The sequence below is a fragment of the Amblyomma mixtum genome, chromosome 2 (assembly GCF_055824585.1).
Source record: "Amblyomma mixtum isolate Tamu chromosome 2, ASM5582458v1, whole genome shotgun sequence".
NCBI lineage: Eukaryota > Metazoa > Arthropoda > Arachnida > Ixodida > Ixodidae > Amblyomma > Amblyomma mixtum.
The window spans coordinates 29,719,813-29,744,168 of NC_143013.1; the positions used below are offsets into that span (position 1 = coordinate 29,719,813).

At 47.3% G+C, this 24,356-nt stretch overlaps 1 protein-coding gene across 1 annotated transcript; it reads left to right on the plus strand.

Moving 5' to 3' along the window:
- Nucleotides 1-19,653: 19,653 nt before the first annotated feature.
- On the plus strand, nt 19,654-24,050 carry LOC149358812 (uncharacterized). Its single transcript, XM_089567580.1, has 3 exons — nt 19,654-20,263; nt 22,109-23,385; nt 23,696-24,050. Exons 1-3 carry the CDS (start codon nt 19,895-19,897, stop codon nt 24,048-24,050), a joined length of 2,001 nt encoding a protein of 666 aa, XP_089423706.1. The 5' UTR covers nt 19,654-19,894.
- The last annotated feature ends 306 nt before the right edge of the window (nt 24,051-24,356 follow it).

A 24,356-nucleotide genomic window follows, 5' to 3' on the forward strand; every position in this document is an offset into this window, starting at 1 on the left:
TCAGCGTTGAAAGCTAGCCACTCAGCGCTACGTTTGAAGCAGCACTGGAGTCAGCAGAACGTGCGGAGGCTGCTCTATCCCGATGGGTCAGGTAAGGCAATTTGACAACAGTGAACGAACCTATGCACTTCTGCAGTTATATAAGCACACGAAAAACACTGCTGTTCACCGCAGTATTGCTCGTAAAAAATGGTCGAAAGAAGAGTTCGCGTGAACCCCAGAAGCATGCACATACTGAAGGCGTGAAAAAACAAACAAACAAAGAAGGCACAAAGCACCGGTTACTGTTTGGCGGCAGAAATGTAGTTTCGCTTTCAGTTTTATTGCGAAAAAAAAAAAACACTTTTACAATGCATACAAAAGATGGGATGTATTTGAAGGATCGGAGCAGCACTCAGAGATAGCAAACGATTAAATAGGATGCATTTCTTCATTTACTTTAATGGTTCTTGAAATAGCAAACTTTTTGAGGCAATCTCAAAACTGAGTCTACCCACGTCAGTGGCCCAGTGACTTTGGCGTACGGCTGATCCCAAGGTCGCGTGTTCGATACCGGCCGCGGCGGCGCTGTTTCGATAGAGGTGTACTACAAACAGCTATAGACAGCCTATGTTTTGTCGTTGCCAACGTGGCTTAAAGATTCCCCCAGGTGGTCTAAATTAATCCGCAGCCCTGAACTACGCCGTTCCTAATTACCCATTTATCACGCCAGGTCATTAAATTCGATAAGCAAGCCCTCCACCGTGCTGTCACCACCTGCCACTCCGTAACTCACCTCCTGCGGCGCGTGGTCACTCGGCGCTCAGGTCTCCACGAGGCTCATGCGTGCCGAGTTGCCCACGCGCTGGCCCTCAACAAGGTCTTGTACTTTGCACCCTACGTTTCCTTCAATCAGACTCAACTTAACGCTCTTGAGACTGCCCTTGTGGGCCTCTACAAGGCAGCTCTCAACCCCCCTATCACTACCTCTACTGCAAAGATCTTTGCAACAGGCCTCTTTCATCCTCTCCGTTCTCTGCTCTCTCTCCATCATGACTCGCAGATTGCCCGGCTTTCCCTTACCCGTCAAGGTCAGTGGTTACTGACTCAAGCGGGTATCTCGCCCATTCCCTGCGCCCCGTTTACCTCTCCTATTCCCACCCCGGCTCCCAATCTTCGGATCCTCCCCCTTCCGTCCAACATGTCCCCCGTTCTGCACGCCGGCCGCCGTCATGCGGCCGCACAGCACCATTCCCCTCTCTTTGATACCCAGGGTGTAGCTTACACGGATGCCTCCTTCGTGGCTCCTCGAGGTTCCTGCGGCTACGCCCTGTACCACCCCCCACCTCCCCGCTCCTGAAACTCACACCAGCGGGCCGTTTCTACGCCCTCCGGATGCATTGTCCCTCGAGGTCCACGCCATTGCGCATGCCCTCCAGTCATTTGCCCTCCTTCCCTCTCTTCAAGAGTACACAGTCTATTCAGACTCACAAGCCGCTATACACCACATACAGAAACGCACCCTAACCTCTTCTCTTCAACAGGAGGTCGAACGAGCGGTCTCCGCATTGCAACCTTCCATCGTTTTCCTCCGCTGGGTCCCTGGGCATTCAGGGATTGACGGCAATGAGCTGGCTCATCAGCTCGCCCGTGACACACTTTTCCGGGCACCGTTGATCCCCTGGCCCAAGCCCTCGGAGGACGGTGTGAGACTCACCCTTCGCCGCACCATAAAAGAGGTCTACCTCGAGCTCCGCCTCGACAAACGCCTTTACCCTCCCCCTCATCCATCACTCACAGTGCCGGAGGCTCGCCTTCTTCGGCACGTTCAAATGAATGCAATCATCACCCCGTCTCGCCTCTTTATCGCTATCGATCGGACCCTTCCTGTCCCAACTGCCCCTGTATCTATGCGGACCTTGCCCATTGCCTCTTCTATTGCCCGGCTGCTCAGCAGTCGGGTTCCTACCCCCCACCTTCTTTATCCATCACCACCTGGCTCGACGGGCTTGGCGCTGAAGGGGAGGAAGAACAGTGACTTCTGGTCGCCCAGGCGGTCGAGATGCTCGGCCTGTAAATTTTGGCCGAATAAACGTCTTCTACTACTACTACTACTAAATTCGATAATAAAAATGTCTTGAACAATCAAAACTGAGTATGGCCTTCGTGTGATTAGCTCTTGCTCCATTCAGATCAGTTTTGTATTGAACGATTTTTGCCGGCGTTTTTTTTTATTCGAGAAAACCCTGTTGCGATCCTGTTTACGACATTAACCGATTTAAAATATCTGTAGAAGTAATGCCGTAATTGCTCGCATTTAATACACTGTAGCCATCATTTACATGCTGTGCACTACTTTGAAGATTTTTATGCTACCAGCACGACCATAAGATGTTTCGCAGCGTCGAACCTCGCGTACTAGTGAAGAAATGTGACCAAGCCGCCAGTTAAACAACATATTGATACATGCATTTGAAGAGACAGAAGTAGTGCATGCACTAGAAGAGGAAGAAGTTAGTTGGCTCTCGCGCGTGCGCTCGAACCACTGGGGGACCGCCGCAGGTTTTTCGTCTCTGCGCTGGTGTTCTTTTTGGCGTTGCACGCTACAATGTGTTCTTTCACACCCGGACGACGTTAACGTACTACTTGGCTAAGGTTTAAGAATAAAGATTGTCCAGTCCTTCGAGGCGAAGAGGAAACAACCATGGCCAAATAAAACGTTAAAAACCCATCCGTAAGCTTTTTCCACTGTCAAGTTTACCGTTGCTTCACAAATTGGTGAAAGAAAGCGCTTCACTGCGATACCGGGTGTCATCAAGCACGCAGTCTGCATCACCAAGCGTTACGCTATCACGAGAACCATGCCTATTATCTGCTTTAAATAGGCTTGGGTGGTCTCTCTTCGCACTTAGCAAGCCACAGAAAACACATGGTGCTTGAACAGCTAACACGTTCTAGCACACAGGTTACAGCTCAGAACACAATAGGACACACATATATATAGGTGATATCAGAGGCCGATATGCGGCCAGGAGGCGTTATAGCTGGCGCTGTTGAAATTAGGGCTAGCCGGAGATTTTTTAACGCCTTTGACACGGGAAGACTAATATATGCGGCTGAGGGAACAGTCAGGTATACAGGGCGACTAAGAACACTTCACAACTGGCAGAGTTCAAGCACATGTGTACTGCCTCTACAAAGCCAGTTATTGGTGAGAAGGCGTCGTCTAGAATGGAGACAGCTAGTTAACAGTAGCAATACTAGACGGTTGCACAACCATGGACAGTACATATGTCACACTTAAGCAATCCGCGATCAATTGAATGGTTAAATAGATACTCAAGGCACTGCAAAATAACGATCGCGAAGAACTCATAAACCAAATTCTGTATGCAACCAGCTCCACTGAAAACAGTTCACAAGTCTTAGCGTCTTGTAAGCTGCGCGGGAGGTAAGCAATCAAAACTTTGTCTTGACCAAATAACAGAAGCGTTTGCAGTCACAGAGAGAGGGAAAAAAAAGGGGGGATCTCACAGCGTCCGGAGGTAGACGGTGAAACTTTTAGCAATACAAATAAAATCAGCGTAAAATCAGCGCGAAAGAAAAGGAGGTGGAAGGAATATACAACGAATCACGTCAAACATCCATCGATTCCTGCGTAACGTTCGCACACGTGAAGGCGCTCAATGCGTAAGCATCCACCGGGCATCGGAAGGCAAGGCCGAAATCGGGGCTTAGCCTGAGGGGCTCGTTCACCAAGCGCCTGGAGTCCTTATCGGCGCTGCACAGAAAGTAGGCATAGCGGCCGTAGAAGAACTGCGCCTTGGACATCCGGTAGAGACTCCAGGCCGGCTTGGGGTCCAGCCAATCAGCCGTCACGGGGGCTCCGGAAGAGAAAGTGGACAGGGCCCCAACAGCGGCGGCGGCGATGTGCAGACCCATCGTTGACACGAGCACACCTCCCGATTCGTGGTCAGCGCGCCCTGATGTCGACCTCCTCATGCAACCGCTGCGTGTGAATGTCAGGGGAAGTGCAATGCAGAGTTGAGTTCAACTTGTTCACTGTGCATTCGCGAGACATGCTCCAGAATCGGCTAGCTCGGGCGCCGTGGTATAGCAGGAGTTCGTTGTACATAACGTGCACTTGGAACACATAAAAACCGTTTTGTTAGGTTTTCGATGAATATTTCTTTTTAAAGCGTAGCTTACTCTCCACAGTACAATTTCGCAAAACGCCTCATGCCAGTACTTTGACCTTCAAATTAGATTATTCCGCTACTGCCTAGCTATGTATCTAAGCATAGTACGTGCAGCGAGATTAACCGTGAGTTTAGAATTAAAGCCAAACTTTGCGCTATAGCATCGGCTCATATACCGTTGGAAAGTTTAGGTTGAGTGCAAATGCGCTGTGCTGGTTAGCGACCCGAATTATGATTTTGTTCAATGCAGTCAAACTAAACATTGCGCGACAGCACTCAGCCATATACAAATCGTTGGAAAGCTTAGGTCAATGGTGAATGCATTGTGCTACTTAGAGACCCTAAATATTTAGCTTTAAGTAATTAATTGAATTTAAAACTAAAACCAACAATAACCCCAGAGATAATGCTCTACCATGTTCAACGCAGTTTAACCGTTGCCATTTTTTTTTTTTTTTTTGCGGGAGGAGAGGATAAGTGCGGTGGTCGGTTGCGCGCAACCTCCCCCTAGTGTGTCGCCGCACACATGTACAGAGGGCAAACACATGCCTAGAACAACCAAACTGTGTGTTCCGGAGCTCCCAAAGCCGCTGCGACCAAGAAGGCAAAAAAAACTGCACATGTTTACATCCAGACCATTTTAAACCAAATCTTATCGCTAGTTATCGCGTATTACGCCCGAAACACGCTCAGAGCGTGTTCTAGACATGTGTTTTGCCCTCTGTACGCTAGGATCGCAGTAGCAAGGCCAAAGGCTTTCGCCTTGCCGCACTTTAGATTAGCAAGTTGCTACCATAGTTTTTTGGTCATGGCTTGCTCTTCCAGGTTCCTCCAACTATTCCTGGCATTCTTTAAACTCACCAACCGGCTTTGCTCAAGGCTTGACTTGAGTCGGGTTCGAGAGGGGGAGCGAAACAGCACCAGGAGCATGTAGACGCCCGTCCCTTTTCGACGCCCGTCGCAGCGCTGTACGCGCAGGCGCTACGCGCGTACGTTTAGGAAGTGTTCGCTCCTGTCGCAGAGCAGACAGATTGTTTCCGCTCATCTTTTACGTTGTCCCAGACTTCCTTTCGAGGTGCCTCACACGCGTACGTGAGAACAAAATTTTGCCGCCACAAACAGTTGTGGTACATTTCATTGACACTAATTTCGAAAGGAAGTAGTTACATGCGCTAGAATGCTTCTGACTTGAAGTAATTCACTGCATTAGAAATTAGCAGGAAATCAATTCAATTATTGACAGTTTATCTAGAGTGATATAATTATTGTCACGTAGACTGTAGCTTAGATTACCTGTAAAGATAGATGGCCTTCCATGTTTCCTCCGACCACCTTGTTCTATAGGCAACCTTGTACGACATCAAGGTTGCCATGCGGGTGGCGATGACGGGGGCGTCGGCGAGCAGCGGGTCGGTGGTGTTCTCGCTGAGAAGGCCGAACGCAGGCGCAGGAACGTAAATGCTGGTCTCGTTCACAAAGAGCAGTTCATCCCTCCCTCCTTCCATGTCATCTCGGATCAAAGGAACGCCGCGTCGATATTTTGTCACACTCACTTCGTACTCGTAGTTCAGAGCTCGGAGGTGGTTGCGGACGAAACCATGAGCGGACATGCTGGGTATGGCAACGTCGCGAACGATGAGGTCGACTGGAAGCAGGAGCGACATCTTGCCGACGAATCCCTCGAACCCTTGCGTGCTGTTGCCTGTCGCCATTAGATAGCGAAGAGGTTCGTAGTTGGCCAGGGCCCGTCGAGTGGCCTCAAAGACCGTTCGCAGTTGCGCGTTCTTGGCCGGATTTGTAAGGGCAGCGACGTAGGTGGCGCGCCACAGTTCCTGGTAGTTGAACGCATGGGCATTGCACACAGTCCAGCTGTGTGTCGTGGGAGAGTCGAGATCGCTGCCTGCCTGAAGCCCGACGTTGGCACCTAGCGCGACGACCGTCAGCATGTAAACTAAGGACAATGGCTGATTCGAGGTGTTCCACATGCGCCGTATATCCGAGAGAAAGACCTCCTTGGAGGCGACAATGATATCCTCGTGGTCAAAGTTGACGGAATACTCATTAAGAACGGCTTTAAGCAGCGAAATGTTCATGCCACCGAAGGCATCTCCGAGCTCTTCTAAAGTAGCAGCACCTGGATCAGTGAAAGTGGAACCCGCAACAAACGGGGCCTCCCACTCGATAATCTGCGCGATGGTATAGTCGGTTCGCAGGTGAGCATTTACGAGTGACAGAACAATGCTTGAGCAAACGCCCCCGCATTGGAGCACGAGTGGATTGATGGACATGTAGCTATTTTCGAGGATGATATGTTCGCCTGGGTCGTACCCGAAAAAAAAGAAAAAGTTGAGCCTGTATCGAAATTGCGCATTTAGGGCGAAGCGGAGCATGTCGGCGGGGCTCATCGGGTATCTGGTGTTGCCGATTGCTATAACCGCTTCGGTGGTGTCTTTGGCGCGGAGTTCTGGCTGCCACAGCTCCCTCATGCAGGACGTGTAAAGCCAGTGAAGGGCGGCAGCAGCTGTCGAGTCGTAAAAATCGGTGCCTCTGATGATGTTTCCGCTGATAGTGCTCTAGCAGTGAAGAAAGAGAAACGGAAAGATAACTGATAAGTACTCCGACCTCTGACATGACACCTAGTTGATCTATGAAGACGTGAAGCGTTGGATTCACGTCATTAAAAGATATTAAAGCTTTCTTTAATGTTCGCAGATATGAACACTGAATACCGAGACAACGCGCTCTTTTACAACAAGATATCTAGGAATAAATTGTGAACTGAAGTGTTTGTGTTATGAGTGAAACAAGGAAGCCACCACAACTATTAGACATCTGAAAATTGAAAAATCGAGAATGGGCGGGAATAATGATACCAAGACATTGCCTCCTGTGCAAGTGCTTGAAATCTGGAATATTTCGTACAGCGCCCTCAAATACCGATTTTGTGAAGTGACCCCGCTTTCCACAGGCATTGCATTAGTAATAGGACGAACACGGTCATCAACTAACCCGCTCACAGCGCAGGAAATAAAAAAAAATCATGATAAAAAGCCACTTCAAAGCCACTCCCACCCTAAGATGTGAGCAATGGGAGGACTCTCTGCTTAACTCGGATGCAGCTGTACCGAAGAAAAGTTTTCACCGGCACCACCAACATGTCGATAAAAAGCAACTTTTGGTAATACTGAACATCGTGAAAGGGTAAATCTTGGGTGATAGGTAAAAACACGCGAAGGCAACTTCATGCAGTGCAAATAAATAATACCAAAGAAATCGTTCAACGTGACCGCCTTTCACAGCCGTAGCGCTTCCGTAATAATAGGCTGAGTTGTTTGTCCCATTTTCGTGTTATTAATGACAGCGAGGCTGCTGTCGTCTATGGGTCAACGTCTTCAGGCAGGCGAGACAGGTTATAAAACTTGGGGGCTTCTCGACCACATTCGTAAAACGGAAAATGCCACAGCATTTAGGCTGTTTGCTATGGTGTCTAGGAGGAGAAGGAAGTAAGATATCGCAGAGGGAGGCCGTGCTGCTCAGCTCGGACCCGGAGGTTCAACTCCGAGTCATGGAGGGGCTATGGTGTCTACAATGAGTGCCTATAGCTCTTGCGATTTTCACGCAAAAGCTCCGATTTGGACCGGTTCTAATGCGTTTATATTGTATGCATGAGTAACCAACCTAATCCCCTGCTACCAGTTCTCGGAAACCATGACACTCCTGTTACCCCCTCCGCCCCCACTTTTTGGCTTTCTCTGAACACGAGCCATTCCCCCCCCCCTGCCTTGTCCTTCCTTGGAAATGCCCCCCTTCCTTTCTCCTTCCAGTGCCAGCTTATTTTTTTTTTCCTTGTCCTCATTTCCCTGTACCACGCTGACTAATCCTTTTATCTGAGTTTTGCAGGTTCACCCAGCGCCTCCCCCCCCCCCCCCCCCCCCCCCCGTCGCAGCCCCTTCAAAGCCGTTTGTTCATTACACACCCCCCGGATATAAGTTGTTCCACTATTGCAGCCTAACGAATCATGATTCACCTCCCTCCCCTTCCTGACACGCATCCCCTACCACACCACTTTCCTTCCCCACCCCCGGGGCCTTCCTCCTCGGAGCGAAGGCCCTATTTAATCCCTGCCGATGATGAACGCTTTGCCCAGACGAAGACAAGTCCCCTTGTCGAAACGTTGGCTCTAGCAACCTGAGGTTTGCCCCTCCCTTGTTCATTTTGTGATCAACGTGTAGAATGTTCGAGTACCTTCTGTTGGATTATCATACGTGATTATACTAACCCGACCCAGTAATCGACATAATCCAGCCACCTCTCCCCACTAATTAGCATTGTTACATTTTCTGGGGTGGGCCTACTTTCAAAATTTTTGGTTTCTCAGAGTTTCAAATTTGGCAGAGCCCATGATTGGTCCCCTGGTGGTCACGTGGTGTTCATGACGTCAAGACCCTCTCAATCGCATTCACAGATAGCGGGGAGACCTGGCACTATAACACAAGCAGTGATGTGGTAGTAAAGCGATGCGCCGCTGCCCCGGCAGGTGGCTGCTTCAAACAGTGCCGCCGGTGGGGCTTGTGAGACCTCGGTTTGCTCTTGTCGAGCTCCCGTAAGGCTCATTAGCAGCGCCACGGTGGGCAGGTGGCAATTGCGTTTAATTTGGCAATGGTTGGCAGCTTGCTCACAATCCGATGGGTGGGTTGTTATGACGTTGCAAGGTCACGTGACTACTCTCGACCAATCGCATTAATATATCGGTAGTCAGTATGCAGACGTTATTATGCGATAGCATCGAAGTCTGCTTGGAGACAGCTAGAACCTGGCGACCGTCGTCGTCACACCTGCCAGAACTGGCACCTGCCAACAGTCCTCTTTTCCCTCGCCACCTCGCTGTCCCTCTCCACTCGTAGGGGAGAGGAGGGAGACACCGGACTAAGAATGGTACAGCTGTTGTGAAAACGTCTAAGACTGACGGAGCAAAAATTAATAAAACAAGCGATCAGAATCACAATAGAACCAAGAGTTGAATAAAATCGGAATGGGAATAGATTGGGGACTGAAAGAAAAATGCTATCTTACTTGGACTGCATCAATACAATTGATACCCCTGAATGTTTTTAGTAGTTACACCTTGCTGGGATTTCACATATGTGGGCGACAAAGCAGATAATAAGTAAGGTACCGTTGAAAGCATTGTGATGGTACCTGCATTTTAAGTCTGTAAAAATTTTTTCCATATCAGAGACAATGGTGTCACAGCAACACTATTAACACGACAGCGTTAAGGCTCTCGTCGTGCAGAAATTCCGGCGTCGTCGACGTTGTCCGTGTCGTCGGCGTTGTGAGCGATAAATAGTGTGGCGTAGGGTCGCCCGGGCAGCCATCCCCGGAGAATCAACTCAGGTGTACTATCTAGGTCACGTGACCTCGCGGCGACGTCACAATCTACCAACAGGATTGTGAGGAAACTGTAGCGACCCGCGCGGCTGACAGTGGCAACATTTATTTATCCGATACTGTCAATCCCATCAGGGATCGTAACAGGGAGGGCATTCAAAAGTACAGAGGCACAAAAAAAATAGCAATGGTAATTAATCAAAGTACATAAAAAATATGACACGAGATTATACATTAGAAGATACGAATAACAAATAAACCAGAATGAGGAACATGTGACATGATTTTGGCGGACAATAATACCACAAGTGAAAACACAAACGGAAGGAATAACTTGGTAATGACATATATGAACTCAATAAACACTAAGATATAAGTAGTTGATTTTCCACACATGTGCTAAAGGAATTCAATGATGGACTATTAACAATGGATGTGTTCAAGGTGTTCCATTCGCGTATAGCACGAGGGAAGTATGAATATTTGAAAGTGTCAGTACGGAATGAAAACTCGTTTAGAGTGTGTATGTGTTTATTACGTGTTTGTCGCGTTTGTGATTTAGATATGTATCTTGAAGTGGCGACTTTTAATTTATTGTGTACGAGTTGGTACATGGTTTTAAGGCGCGCTAGTTTTGCTCTGTTTTGAAGGGTTAGTAGTCCTGCGTGTTTGATTAGTTCTGTTGGTGAGTCTGTCAACCTGTGTTTATTAAATATACATCTGACCGCCTTCATCTGCACTGCTTCTATTTGTTTAGTGAGCTTGTTAGTGAAAGGAAACCAAACAACATTAGCATACTCTAGAATTGGTCTGACATATGTGTTATACGCAAGAAGCTTTGTTTCTGATGGTGCTAGTTTGAGGCGTCTGTTAATGAAAAATAACTGTTTTAAGGCGGTTGATGTGACATTGTTAACATGAGAATCCCATCTGAGGTCAGAGGTTAGTGTTATGCCTAAATATTTATATTCGGACACCGAATCAAGAGGAATGTTGTTTAATGTGTACTGAAAATTTGATTGGTGTATCTTTCTGGTTACGGATAAAGCAACTGATTTTTTAACATTAATAGTCATCTGCCATTCTTCACACCACTTGGTCACTGCTGTTAAAGCGTTATTTAAAGCTATATGGTCATTGACGCAGTTAATTTCCTGGTAAAGTACACAGACATCGGCAAAAAGTTTAATATTGTGAGAAATACTAGTAGGTAAGTCATTTATAAAAATTAAATATAATACTGGGCCAAGAACACTTCCTTGTGGCACGCCGGATGTAACATTAGTTGTTTCGGACTTAACATTGTTAATTTCGACGAATTGAGTACGGTCAGTCAAATAATCAACGATCCAATCTACTATAGGGCCAGCTCCAAGGGTTGCATTAAGTTTCATAATAAGTTGAAAAGTTTCATAATAAGTCGCCGTCATGCCGAAGAGGACGAAGCTGTGGGCGCGCGCAAAAAAAAGAACGCTTGGACCTCGGCCTCGGCCGGACGCTGCCGCCGCTGCTCTGCCCCTATCTCGCCTCCTGGGCGACCTCTACATCGAGCTCTACAAAACTAACCCCGTGGCAGGTGACAGATTAAGGGTTGATCGTGAGAGGTTGCTCGGGAAGAGCCACCTGGGTCGCACAAGACCCACAGGTGGCAGCACCTGCCATCACAGGGCCTTGGCGAATCCCTTAATCGCTGGACCATTGCTAGAGCATTGCCATGAGGAGTCCGACGCAGTTATTAATGTAAAGTTAAGAATGGCAAATTCCGCACATACGACCACTTACTCCTTAACGCTACCACGTCATATCCTGGAGGCGGGGCTTATAAGTGTCCCCTACAAATTTTTTTTTCCTACACTGAGACAGTGCATCCATGTGGATATCAAATACACCTAATTTTTTTTAAGTCTTCAAGCAACAGGGTTCGGTGATGAAGAGTTCAGCGGACCACTTCCCAATATGAGATGAACTCGACCAGGACTATGCCCTAAGTGGGACTCTGGAGGGTTCAAAAAACCCTGCCGGTGTGAAGGCTTTGGTCAAGGCTATATGTATGTAAGCGTCACGCATGTCTCTGCGGCTCACCAGGATGTCCTTGGCGACGCCCTGCTGCACGTAGCCTTGCGCGATGGCCTCCTTGCAGATGTACGCGAAGAAGTCTCTGCAGGGCGAAACGGTGTTGTCGATGACGGCGAACAGCTGGGCCGCCTCGTGAGGGCAGCAAAAGGGGCCATCGGTGGTGTTTTCTCTGCCCGGTCGAGGAGACTGCCGGAAGACCATCCAGACGAGGGCGAAGGCGACCACGGGTATCCCCAGCCCACCTATGACAATTCCAATCATGGACACCTTTTTTCTTCGAAGACGTGACGGGAGAGGAGCGGCGAGGTCGGTAGGAGCGGAAGGACTGGCTACCCCGACCGGGCTGGCAGATTCCATCTTCTTCTTCCATTTCACGGGCCGGCTCCACGCGTGCCAGCCCATCGTGAGCAACAGTGTGATAAATTTTGGCTGCCTTTGAAGGAATGAAGAAAATTCATTTAGAAAAGGAGAGCTGTTTGACCACTACTTTGGAAAGAGGGAAAGAACGGAATATTTTTTTTCTGAGCGTCTTGCTTGCCCCTGGTCCTGTGTTGCTCTTGCTACCAATTTATTTATTTATTTATTTCAATATCATAAACGCTCATGCCGGCATTACAGAGGGGGGAGGGGGAGAAGGGTCATGAAAGAAAACTTGATAACTACACAACAAAAAATAGGGCTGAAAACGGAAATAAACAAGTTAAGACAACAGGTAGAGACTGGAAGCTGCTGAAACGAGCGCCTCATGGAAGATGCTCCCAACCTGATAAACGTGCGAGGAGGAAGATAGTCAATCAAGTTCTCTCCTGCGACTCAAAAAATTGCAAGCCTCTTTTTGAAAAATGTGTTGTTATAGAAAAGAACAGGGAAATGATAACGCTTGAGATCATCGAAGCTGAAAAGATAAATAGTCCAGGTCGCACGTGTGTAAACACACGGTCCGTTTTCCTCTGCGATAAAGAACTTGCATTTTCTAAGTAATCGACATGTTGTCGAAATGGTTACGTCTTTTTTTTCTGACTTAAAAATAGGCTGCTCGTGAAGAATAAAACTTGTTGGAAGTTAGCGCCCATTGTGTTCTTTTCTGTTCTCTGTGTTTTCGTCTTCTGCTGCGCTACAGTGTTTTTGAACACTATGAACCGGCAAGCTCACAAAGCCACACTACTGCCAAATAGAGCCTGCACTTCAAATCAACGCTCCGCAGGCTCGTAAATGTGGCTTCTGGGCCCTGGTGAAAGGAAAGGCGGTCGTTGGACGATACGGACAATCGTCCAACGACCGCCTTATATATATATATATATATATATATATATACATACATACATACATACATACATACATACATACATACATACTCCCCGCAGGGAGGCGTCTGCAGCATGCAGACGTTGGTGAGTGGCGACACCACGGGGTTAACCCCAGCATCCGCAGGGACATCCCCGCAGGGGGATGATGGTGAACAATGCGTCACCACGGACCCGAGCATCCGCGCTTAGCCGTGCGTGGCATCGCCGTGTCCGGGGAAAAGGGGATCCTGGTGGTTGAGCCGATGCCGAGCGTTTGGACCCTTAAGGCCCCTCGGCGGAGGCAACACACCACTTTGGCCCCAGCTTCCTGTAGACGGCACCTCCGGTCTGACCCGACCGGGGGAAATCGGCAGTCGCCTTTTCCTATCCTCCCCTCTATCTTTCACTTTTCTATTTCCTTTCTTACAACTTTCCTGTATCCTCTTCCCTTCTTGGTTTTTTCCTCTTTTTCCTGGCGGCGAGGGTTAACCGTGTGTGACCAACTACCCTGAGTTGAGTCATATTAGGTTATAGTTAAGGTGTACAGCTGGCGTGGGCAGGACTTGCTTTCAAGTTCCTGTCGCGTCCCCTTGTTGGATTCCATGGTGGGTGGCTGGCACCATGACCGAAAAACATCAAATTTTTATGGCTCCCCCCCTTTCCAAACCTGATCGCTCTCTTAAAAGAGTGCGGAACGAGGCAGCAGACTTTTTTTCGAAAAAGAAACCTACATTCACAAAATTTCATGTAATCCACAGCAACTGTGACGAAAAGCAAGCCCGAATCATATCCCCATTCCTTGTTACCAAATGCTTAACAGATACCTTGGGGCCTGGCTACAAGGTATCAAAAATGGCCAGTGGCGACCTACTCCTCGAACTGCGTGAGAGCATCCAATGCTCAAAACTCTCAAACATCGATTCCATAGGGGACATCTCTGTCTCCGTGACTCCCCACCGATCCCTCAACACAGTCAAAGGCGTGATCTCAGAGGCTGACTTTATCCACCTAACAGAAACTGAAATGCTTGAAGGACTATCCGAAGAAAATGTAATTGATGTCCACAGGATCAAAATCCGCAAAGATAACAAGGAAATAGACACCAAACACATGGTGCTCACATTTAACACCAGCAGCTTGCCCGAAACAATAGATGTCGGATACTTGAAAGTCAACGTAAGGCATTACATACCCAATCCCCGTCGCTGTTTCAATTGCCAGAAGTTTGGCCATGGCTCACAGAGCTGCCGCGGCCGCAAAACCTGCGCGAAATGCGCATCAAAGGACCACCAGTCTGAGGAATGCGACGCAGCACTACGCTGCGCAAACTGCGAAGGCGACCACGCTGCGTACTCCAGGGCGTGTCCGTCCTGGAAAAAGGAAAAAGAAATCATCACCGTCAAGACAAAAGAAAACATTTCATTTAAAGAAGCTAGAAGGCGTTTTGCAATGACAAATACATTCTCTTTCACAGCGAAACCAAACTTCGCTGATGTGGTGCGCAGGGGCGTAGCACCACACAGCACTCCGGCACCCGCCGTGGCCACTTCCACCGCGCCTGTGGCAGTGCCATCCACGCCCCAGGCCGAGACAGCGAAAGCTGCTCTGCCAATTACAAGCCAGGGAGTGCCGGCCCACAGGCCAGCATCCCGCAGGACTTCCCCCCGTCGGGGGAGGCCTGACACCCACACACCCGCGGCTTCTTCGCGGTCGTCCAGCACCTCTTCCGAGGTGATGGACCAAACTCCCAGCCCGCCTGCTTTACAGCGGCGGAACAGCTCTCTTGAGCGGAAAAAAGGCAGGGCTACCATAACGGCCCCAGAACATAAGTAAACCTCTCGTTGCTCCTACCCCAAAACATAAACATGGCTTTTCTAGTTCAGTGGAACTGTAGAGGAATATTGAGAAATTACGATGACATAAAAAACATTTTAGGGTCAATGTCACCCGTAGCCTTATGTCTCCAGGAAACCAATCTAGGGCCACAACATATGAACATCCTGAAGCATTATAAAACTTTTAGACGCGATCGTGAGCAGGCAAATAGACTCTCTGGAGGCGTCGCGATTATCGTACAAAGCGGCGTTCCTGCTCGAGAAATAAAACTCAAAACAAAACTTGAAGCCGTTGCGGTCAGTGTCGTCAGCTATAAAACAATTTCTCTCTGTTCTGTATATATTCCTCCACATTCTACATTAACAGTCCACGATTTACAAGAACTTATCAATGAACTTCCAGAACCGTATCTAGTAGTTGGGGACTTTAACGCTCACTCCCCTTTTTGGGGAAGCGAGCACTGTGACTCTAGGGGTCAAATAATCGAAGATTTTATCCTCACAAACAATGTATGTCTTTTAAATACAGGGAAAGCCACCTACTGCTCCCCTGCCTCGGGGAAAATGACCTTTTTAGATTTGTCTTTTAGCTCCCCTTCTGTTTTTAATGATTTTAAATGGGATGTCATTGACAACCCATATGGCAGTGACCACCTCCCTATACCAATCACTTTAACATCCCCACCGGAAATAATCCCCACAAGGCCACGGCGCTGGAAGCTTCACCTCGCCGACTGGTCACTTTTTAGAGCAAAGGCAAATTTAGAAAATATACTCTTAGATAATCTCTCCATCGACCAGATAAATGAAAAGTTCACTAATTGTATCATAACTGCCGCACTCACAGCTATTCCACAGTCGTCAGGAGTGGTGCAACAAAATCATAAAATATGGTGGACAAAAGACTGCAAGGAAGCAAAAAAACTACAAAACAGAGCTTGGGGTAAATTTCGCCGGTATCCGACACATGAAAATCTCGTTAATTTTAAGAAGGCAAGAGCCAAAGCTCGGTACGTCCGTCGGGGTGCCGAGAAAGCATCATGGCAGAGTTATGTATCATCCATTAACAGTCAGATGACATCTAAAAAAATGTGGGAGCAGGTTCGCAAATTAAATGGAAACTTTTCACCCTTCAAAATTCCTTTTTTAACACCACCCGGCACACAAACAAGCATAGAGGAACAGGCAGACATACTAGGGGAACATTTCGCTGCAGTTTCAAGTTCATCTCACTATACACAGTCTTTTTTAAAATACAAAAACACAGCCGAAAAACAGAGGCTCCCAACAAGTGGAGGCACAAATGAAAAATACAATTGTCTAATTACCCTCCAAGAAATCAATAAAGTACTATCTGCCGGCAAAAAAACTGCTCCAGGACCCGACGAAATACACTATGAAATGCTTGCGCATCTTTCCGAGCCAGCCGTGGACGCACTTTTAAGATTCTTTAACACAATATTCATGTCTGGGAAAATACCGGAAGCCTGGAAGAAAGCTATTATTGTACCGCTTCTTAAGCCTAGTAAACCCCCAACTTCTCCTAGCAGTTATAGACCCATAGCCCTGACCAGTTGCTTTGCCAAATCCTTCGAAAGTGTCCTAAATATAAGACTAGCCTTTGTTCTTCAATCTGGTGAACTTCTTGATATCCATCAGTGTGGATTTAAAAAGGGATGCTGCACTACAGACCACCTTGTCCGCCTTGAAAATACTGTCAGAGAAGCTTTTATACACAAGCAACACTGTCTTAGCGTCTTTTTTGATGATACTACCTGGAGGTTCGGGATTCTCCAGGACTTAGCTGAGCTTGGCATCCGTGGCAGAATACTGAACTCCATTAAAGACTTTTTATCTAACCGTTCATTTAAGGTCCGTCTAGGCTCAACCCTTTCGAGGGATTTTATTCAGGAAAATGGAGTGCCTCAAGGGTGTATTTTAAGCACAACTCTTTTTATTGTAAAAATGAATTCTCTTAACAAAATAATACCAAGGTCCATAACATATTCAGTCTATGTTGACGATCTTCAGATAGCGTGCACATCTTCCAATATATCTACATGTGAAAGACAAGTACAACTTACAATCAACAAACTGGCAACATGGGCAGAAAAGAATGGTTTCCAGTTCTCACCACAGAAAACAGTAGCCTTACTTTTTTCACTCAAACGAGGCTTGCACACAGATCCCACATTACACCTAAACCAAACCACACTGCCTTTAAAAAAGGAGCACAAATTTCTAGGCATCACCTTCGATAAAAAGCTTAATTTCCTGCCTCACATAAACGCACTAAAGAAGAAAGCGTCGCTATCACTGAACATACTTAAAGTCCTTTCACGCAAACACTGGGGTTCTGATCGGGTATGCCTTCTACAGATTTATCACTCTGTAGTACGTTCCGTTTTAGATTATGGCTGCATAGTGTATGGATCAGCAAGGCCGTCGTACTTGAAGCGACTGGACCCTGTGCACAATATGGGTTTGCGTCTTTCAACTGGTGCTTACAGGACATCACCCATAAAAAGCCTTTACGTAGAAACAAATGAACCACCACTTGCAGACAGACGAACAATGCTCACATGCTCATACATTTTAAAGATCCGTTCCCAGCCTAAACACATCTGTTACCCACTCGTTACAAAGTGTCCATCTCGAACACTATTTACCAACAAACCTCTAGCAATCAGACCACTCCTTCTCCGCTTTGAAGAGAAATGCCAAGAACTGGACATAATGAACATATTACCTAATATTGCCCGCAAACCTGATCCACTCCCGCCTTGGTACTGCCTACCATCTGTGTGCGACTTCACATTAACACAATTTCGGAAAAAACATACACCACATGAACAGATATTACAAGAATATTTAGCACTCAACGAAAAATACGGAGAATACGAAGCATTTTATACCGATGGATCAAAATCGGCGCACTACGTGGGAAGTGCTGTAGTTCAGAATAATTGGGAAAAAATAGTACGACTACCTGAGTGTGCATCCATTTTCACCGCCGAGTGTTACGCAGTCTTGCTGGCTGTAGAAAAAATAATAAATGAGAACATTCAGAACAGTATCATTTACACTGATTCTCTGAGCATACTAACCTCACTTCACCATAGCAATGCAGTGATGCCACTAATCGGGGATATCATACATAACATAACGAGCGCCACAATACAGGGACAAGACAAATTTTTGCTGGGTTCCCAGCCACATTGGAATCGCTGGCAATGAGAAAGCAGATGAATGTGCTAGAAAAGCTCGCAACAAAGAAATAAAGAAAGTGAACATTCCTTACAAAGATGGCATGAAGTTAGTACAGTTTAAGCTCAGAGATAAATGGCAGTCTGAATGGAATATTGAAGGTAATAATAAGCTCCACTTAGTAAAACCATTTATAGAAGAATGGAAGTCATGCTCCCACCAAGAACGTTTCATCGAAGTTATTTTATGCCGCCTCCGTATTGGACACACACATCTCACACACAGCTTCCTACTTACAAAAGAAGACAAACCTGTTTGTGAAAAGTGCGGAGATGATCTAACAATAAACCACATATTATTCTCATGTACAGAACTTGAATCACTAAGGAAAAAACATTTTACTACCTTTTACAAAGAACACATTCTTTTTCATCCAGCATTGATTTTAGGCGAAGATGCACTTGTCAGTATACCCTGTTTTTTTAGCTTTTTAAGGGAAGCCAGTATTCTTCATCAACTCTAATTTACTCACCCTGTTCTTCACTGCATACAGTTATACACCTCAGCCACTTTCTCAATCATGAGAAGGAGGCTGAGGTCTTTTTCTGAGTTGTTGGGAGCCTCGAAATCCTTGCCAAGCCAAGGATGTCTGCGGAGGTAACTCAACCTTTAAAAGTTGCTCTATCAGACATTTTTAAAATTCTTGTCTTTTATCAGCTAGTTAGTAAAATAACTTTTAGGCCCTTTACACCAACGTTTTCATCCACTTTGTTTTCAAACTCTGCTCAAGCATATTTTTTCCATACCTTGTTCTTGGCGCATGATAGCCTTAGCTGCTTATGCGCCAATAAACCCAACACAAACATACATACATACATACATACATACATACATACATGCATGCATGCATGCATGCATACATACATACATGCATGCATGCATGCATGCATGCATACATACATACATACATACATACATACATACATACATACATACATACATACATACATACATACATACATACATACATACATACATACATACATACATACATACATACATACATACATACATACATACATACATACATACATACATACATACATACATATTCACCTACAATTTACACAATTTAAAAAAAAGATTTTTTTATTTGGAAGAGCGCTTTTTTAGGCACAGTATTGCCAGCAGTGTAATACATCAGCATACAGTTAAGATGTGCTAACTACCAGGCTGATGAACTAATATTGAATAGTTAACTTTTTAACTATTGCCTTTAGACGCCTTAATAAGTAAGAGGCGTGAAGGATAGCGTAAGTAATATCCGTATCAGTTTTTAGAATTTCGAAAACACGGTTACCCCCCGTTGCGTGACCTAACAAATTTTGTCTAGTTCACGCCAAAATACATGCACTTTTGAGAAGCTTGCAAGAAAAGCAACCTCTCCAGTGCATGTAACTCGTCGAAATAGCCGAAATAGTCGATATAGAGACATTTCAATTCAATCGGCGCTATTTGCGGACGAAGGAGAGATGCGACGTTCTGAACTGCACGCTGCCATCGGATCCCTTCGTGGCCGAAATTGTCACATCGTCCGCGTACAGTGCATGACGAAGTTGGTGGGCGCAGTCGAGGAGCGACAGTAACGACGCTGAACAGTATCGGAGAGAGTATCGGAGAGAGCCTGCGATGTTCCTGGATTACCTGCCGGTCGACTCCTGAGACGGCATCCTGACGTCCTGCACGTTCGCGCGCGCGGTGTGCTTGACACGCGCTGTGCATTCGTTCGCTTACTTCCCCAATTCCCCCATCCTCTCATCCCCCATCCGTTTTGACGTGTCGGTTGCAAAGGTGAAGCAGATGACGAAGAAGAAGAAGGAGATTGCGCATACCACTTTTACTGAGGGAGAAGAAGAAGAAGATGGAGATGATGGAATCGCGGAGCCCGAACGCTGGCGCAGGATCTTCCGTTTTCGCCCGCTCGCCAGCTACTGGACCGCCCACCCTGCGGCTCGGGCGAAACAAGGTGGCCGGGGCCGTCGCTGGCGCCGCCTGTTCGCTGTCCTTGGTGGTGGCCACCTGCGTGACACTCTGGCTGCTCGTCACCCAGCAAGGCCGGGTGCGCAGGGTGAACACCACCGACGCGCCCTTCTGCTGTCCCGACGAAGCCGCCCAGCTGTTCGCCGTCATCAACCGAAACGTTCCGCCCTGCAGCGACTTCTTCGCTTACGTCTGCTACAACGCCATCAAGGACGGCTTTATCCAGGAAGGCGTTAGCCTGGACATACTGGTGAGCCCCGCACCGACATGCATTTGTTTTTTCTCGTATGGCATCCGTGTCCCCTCTGCCTAGTTCTTTAATTAGGATTAACCTCCCTGCCTTTCCGTCTTTTTCTCTCTCCCTCTCTCTCTCGGAGCAAATGGAAGCGCCTCCCTTACTTGCTCCCCCTTCCAAGGCGGAAGAGGAGAGGGAAGCGCTTCCGGAAGTTCCCTGCGCATAATGAGCGGAAACAGTGTTGTAGGTCGGTCACGTAGCACTGCGCCTTTCGCAAGCGGCTTCTAGGAGTTGCACACTTCGTGTGCCCTAAAACGTGTGCCATTTCAGGGGCGGATATGTTGGTCACTCTTGGCAGGCAGCGGCTGGGAGGAGGGAGGGGGGTATTGCAACCATGTATTTCTTGTACCTTTCATGTCAACCAAATGTTGTTCATCCTGGTTTCTCACACACTGGGATCACCATGCGCGGATTACATAGCAACTAAGTGTTCTCGGGTGCTTGTCTTCCTTCGGAAAATACAATGCACCTGACCGACCAGAAGCATGACTCTGGTTCACCAAGCTCTATTTTCTTTAATACGTGTCTATTGCCATTTAGCGTGGTGATGTACAACAATTACCAGTAGAAAAGAAAAAAAAAACTTCTAATATTGCAGAAAGGCGTGTTAAAACTATTACAAATAACCCTATAAAATCCCGAGGAGTCATTTTCGAAATGTGAAACCATGAAAGTTGCACACATGTTTGAGCACCATGTTCTAACCTTACATAAATCCCACATACATTTTAACAGCTCTTAAATCTCAGACATTGCCAAATTAGTAGCAAACAGTGTACATCATAAGAGAAACCACCATGATTACTGGCCAGTCCTTCGTCCACGAAATAATTATGCTTTCCAAGGATTATCGTATACTGCACCTCCGACATTAAATAAATTTGTACTCTCAAACGAATGAATTCTGTCGTATTCATTTAAACACACAAAAACTATTTGTATAATTTCTATCGTGTATATGTTCCTGAATGTGTGTACTTTATAAATTTTCTTCAGAGTACACCCTAATGTACCGTATTTGTCAAAAGTAACCAGGCTGCATGGTTTGCTTCTACCTTGTATAGTGGAGCCCTGGCGATTTTTCTAAAGATCAAAACGTGTTGGAAGGTAAGAAGATCCCCAGTCCTTACCCTTAAGGACCATTTCAGCTTCAGGGAAGCTGTAATTAAGGGTTCCACTGCACTAGCTTGAAGCAAACCATGCAGCCCGGTTACTTTTGTCAAAGACTGTACTTGTGTTCGTGGTATCCTTGCGCAGTGTTTGCTGGGCTAACACGATATCCTTGATTCTGTTTGGTTGAAGGAATATCATAATATTTTGTTCAAACTTTTGATTTGACGACAGTTGTACTATTTATAATTCATGTCTCCTTAATTTGTAAACTATGTATACGAAGTTCGTGTTTCGCACCCTTGTGTTAATACCTGCTTTCCCCTGCCAAAGAAGCGAAGGGGATGGGAGCTTTGTCAAGCCGCATAATATAGCTTTTTACTCCCATTTGTGCCTCGAGCCGTTGTTGCTCGATTCGAAGAGATAAATAAAGAAAAATGCTCATTTTTAGGAGGGGCGGGCGACTCCTTCACCCAAAATTAATCACCGTCATCATCATAATCACCAGCCTGATTACGACCATTGCAGGGCGAAGGCTTCTCCCATGCTTCTCCAATTAACCCTCTCCTTTGCCAGTTGCGGCCAACATATCCCCGCAAACGTCTTAATTTGAAACGCCCACCTAGCTGGCTAAAACAATTCAAGCTAACTTAATGCAATACTTCTCATTTCTCTCTGTTTGCCTTACAGCATAACATCAAGGGCAATATCATCAAAGGCGTCGACCGCTTTGGATCACCAGCTGCGGCGGCACTCCACGGCTTCTACACGTCTTGTCTGAACGAGATATGGCAGCGGGACAGGCGCCAAAGGGAGATCGCCTCTGTTCTTCTCGACGAGGTCAACGCTAAAAAGACCATGGGGCAAGCAGAACTGCTTCGCTTCGCTCTGTCCACGCAGAAGCGATATCGGCTCAAATTTTTCTTCATCATCAATTCCCACGTTTCGTTCACCATGCTTGAACGAAAGTACCGTCGCAGCAGCAACCACGAGGATTTATGCGAGGACGACTGCTTCCCCGTCGCGCTCTCAGTTGTCAACGCTCGCCTGCGGACAAATTACACTCGAGGTGACTTTTTCGACTGGAAGCGACAGTTGCCAGGCGCGGATGAATACACCAAGGACGAAGAGGTGACCAAGGAAGAACTTCTCGACGCCTTAGGAAGCAAGAACGCGTCGTTGATTGAAGCCGTTTTCAGAGAGTTCTTCCCCACCTTTGACCTATCAGCGCCCATATACGCGGCCCCCAAGAAGGGTCTGCTCGAAGAAATTCGAATCCTCTGGAACGTCTCGAATCAGCCCCTGTCACTAGTGTTCATGCTGACGACTGTCGTGATGGATGCAATGATCCAGATCCAGCAGGACAGGGTGCTGGACGCTCCGAAGCCGCGCACGTGGAGCATATGCGACGCCCACGGCTACACGTTCGACGAACTATGGCACGCCACGTACGTCGCAGCCCTCACGAGTCCCTCCAAGAACCGCCGAATGCGCGCCATCTTCGAGGCGACCCGACAGGCCGCGGCTAATTACGCGCCACTCCGGAGACTAGTGGAGGCCGGCAACCAGACGGAGCAGTTGGACGCTTTCCTTGGGAACATGTCCCTTGTCCTTCCCAGCGACCTCGTCCTTGGGTACATGGTTGCGCCCGACATGCCTCGTCACGGCTTCGTACGCAACTACTTTCGTGCACTGAACTTCGAGTTCGACGTCAAGCTGGAGAAGCTGCGTCGAGGCATATTCACGCCAATGAAAAAGCGTGCAGTGCACCAGGGCATGCAGCGTATCAACGAGACGAGCTTATACGTGCCAGCGACGGCGTACAGCACGCTCGGAGCCAACACCAGCAATCGTCTGCTCGCCGACGCGCCCGTGATTGCGAGACAGATGGCGGCCCTAATCTGGAGCGGCGTCATGCTGCACAAGCAATGGAACTCCGAGACGCTTGATGCTATCGAGTACTACAGGTGACTATACATTTGAAGAAAATTACTTTTTTCTTTTTATAAATGTGGCGAGTGCACCTTGACGCAAACATGGAGGAAAGCGAAAGTTTGTTTTCTGCAGAAACTGTAGTGCTCTGCATGGGACCATGTTTTGTTCAGAAAATTTAATTTCTACTGTTCTTTTCCAGCCCTTTTTTGAAATTAACGCTTAATAACGTTGATAACGTCGCAGGAAAGCAATTCGAGCATTCATTGTTTACAGTCAGGGGCACGGCTGTGCTTCTGTCGCAAGCAATGACGTGACAGCCTTATTTCCTGTTTTTCACACTAGGGAGTGCGTATTGGAGTCCCTAACGGAATGGAGTTGGTACGCCGAAGACCTCTTGGAGTCCACTGTGGCCGTGCAGATCGCCGCGGATGTAGCGTCTTCGGGCAGCGCCGTCGCTTCCTCCGGCTCACCGACGGCGACGGACTGGCATGACGTGAGGATCATCTGGAGCCTCTACCGGATGTCCAAGGCGCAGTTCTTCTACGCGCGCTATGCCTACTTCCGGTGTACCGCTTACGGGGACGTCAGTTTTCTTGTGAACGAGCCGTTGAGGCGCAGCGCTGATTTTGGCGCTGCGTTCTCGTGTCCGCCACGCGACCTGGTCAACATTACCGCGTGCACGGACTTCAGGCCGTGACTATATTTACCAGGCTGCTTTGTTGTTTTTGTTTACTTTCCGTCGACCTCTTTATTTTGCGTTTCCTACGTTGTCTTTCCTTTCCTGAGGCTCAGCTACCCCGACCTGGCCACTTTTGCGACCTTACGACAAAGCTTCTATCTCCTGTGGAATTTGAACAAAACTGCTATCTTCTCATTCTCGAGACATTGGAGATAAAATCAGACTATTCGAGGGCTGGTGCTCGAAAGAGCCCGTGCAGCATTATATCTTGTATTATGGGTCCCCAGCTGCCTCCCCACCGAGAATTTTATTTTGAACATCAGT

Bases quoted from the DNA above. Each gene is read 5' to 3' on its own strand.
- LOC149358812 (XM_089567580.1), top strand. From the start codon at position 19,895: ATGGAGATGATGGAATCGCGGAGCCCGAACGCTGGCGCAGGATCTTCC. The intron at 20,264-22,108 runs GTGAGCCCCGCA...TTTGCCTTACAG, and splicing joins GCGTTAGCCTGGACATACTG to CATAACATCAAGGGCAATAT. The intron at 23,386-23,695 runs GTGACTATACAT...TTTTCACACTAG, and splicing joins GATGCTATCGAGTACTACAG to GGAGTGCGTATTGGAGTCCC.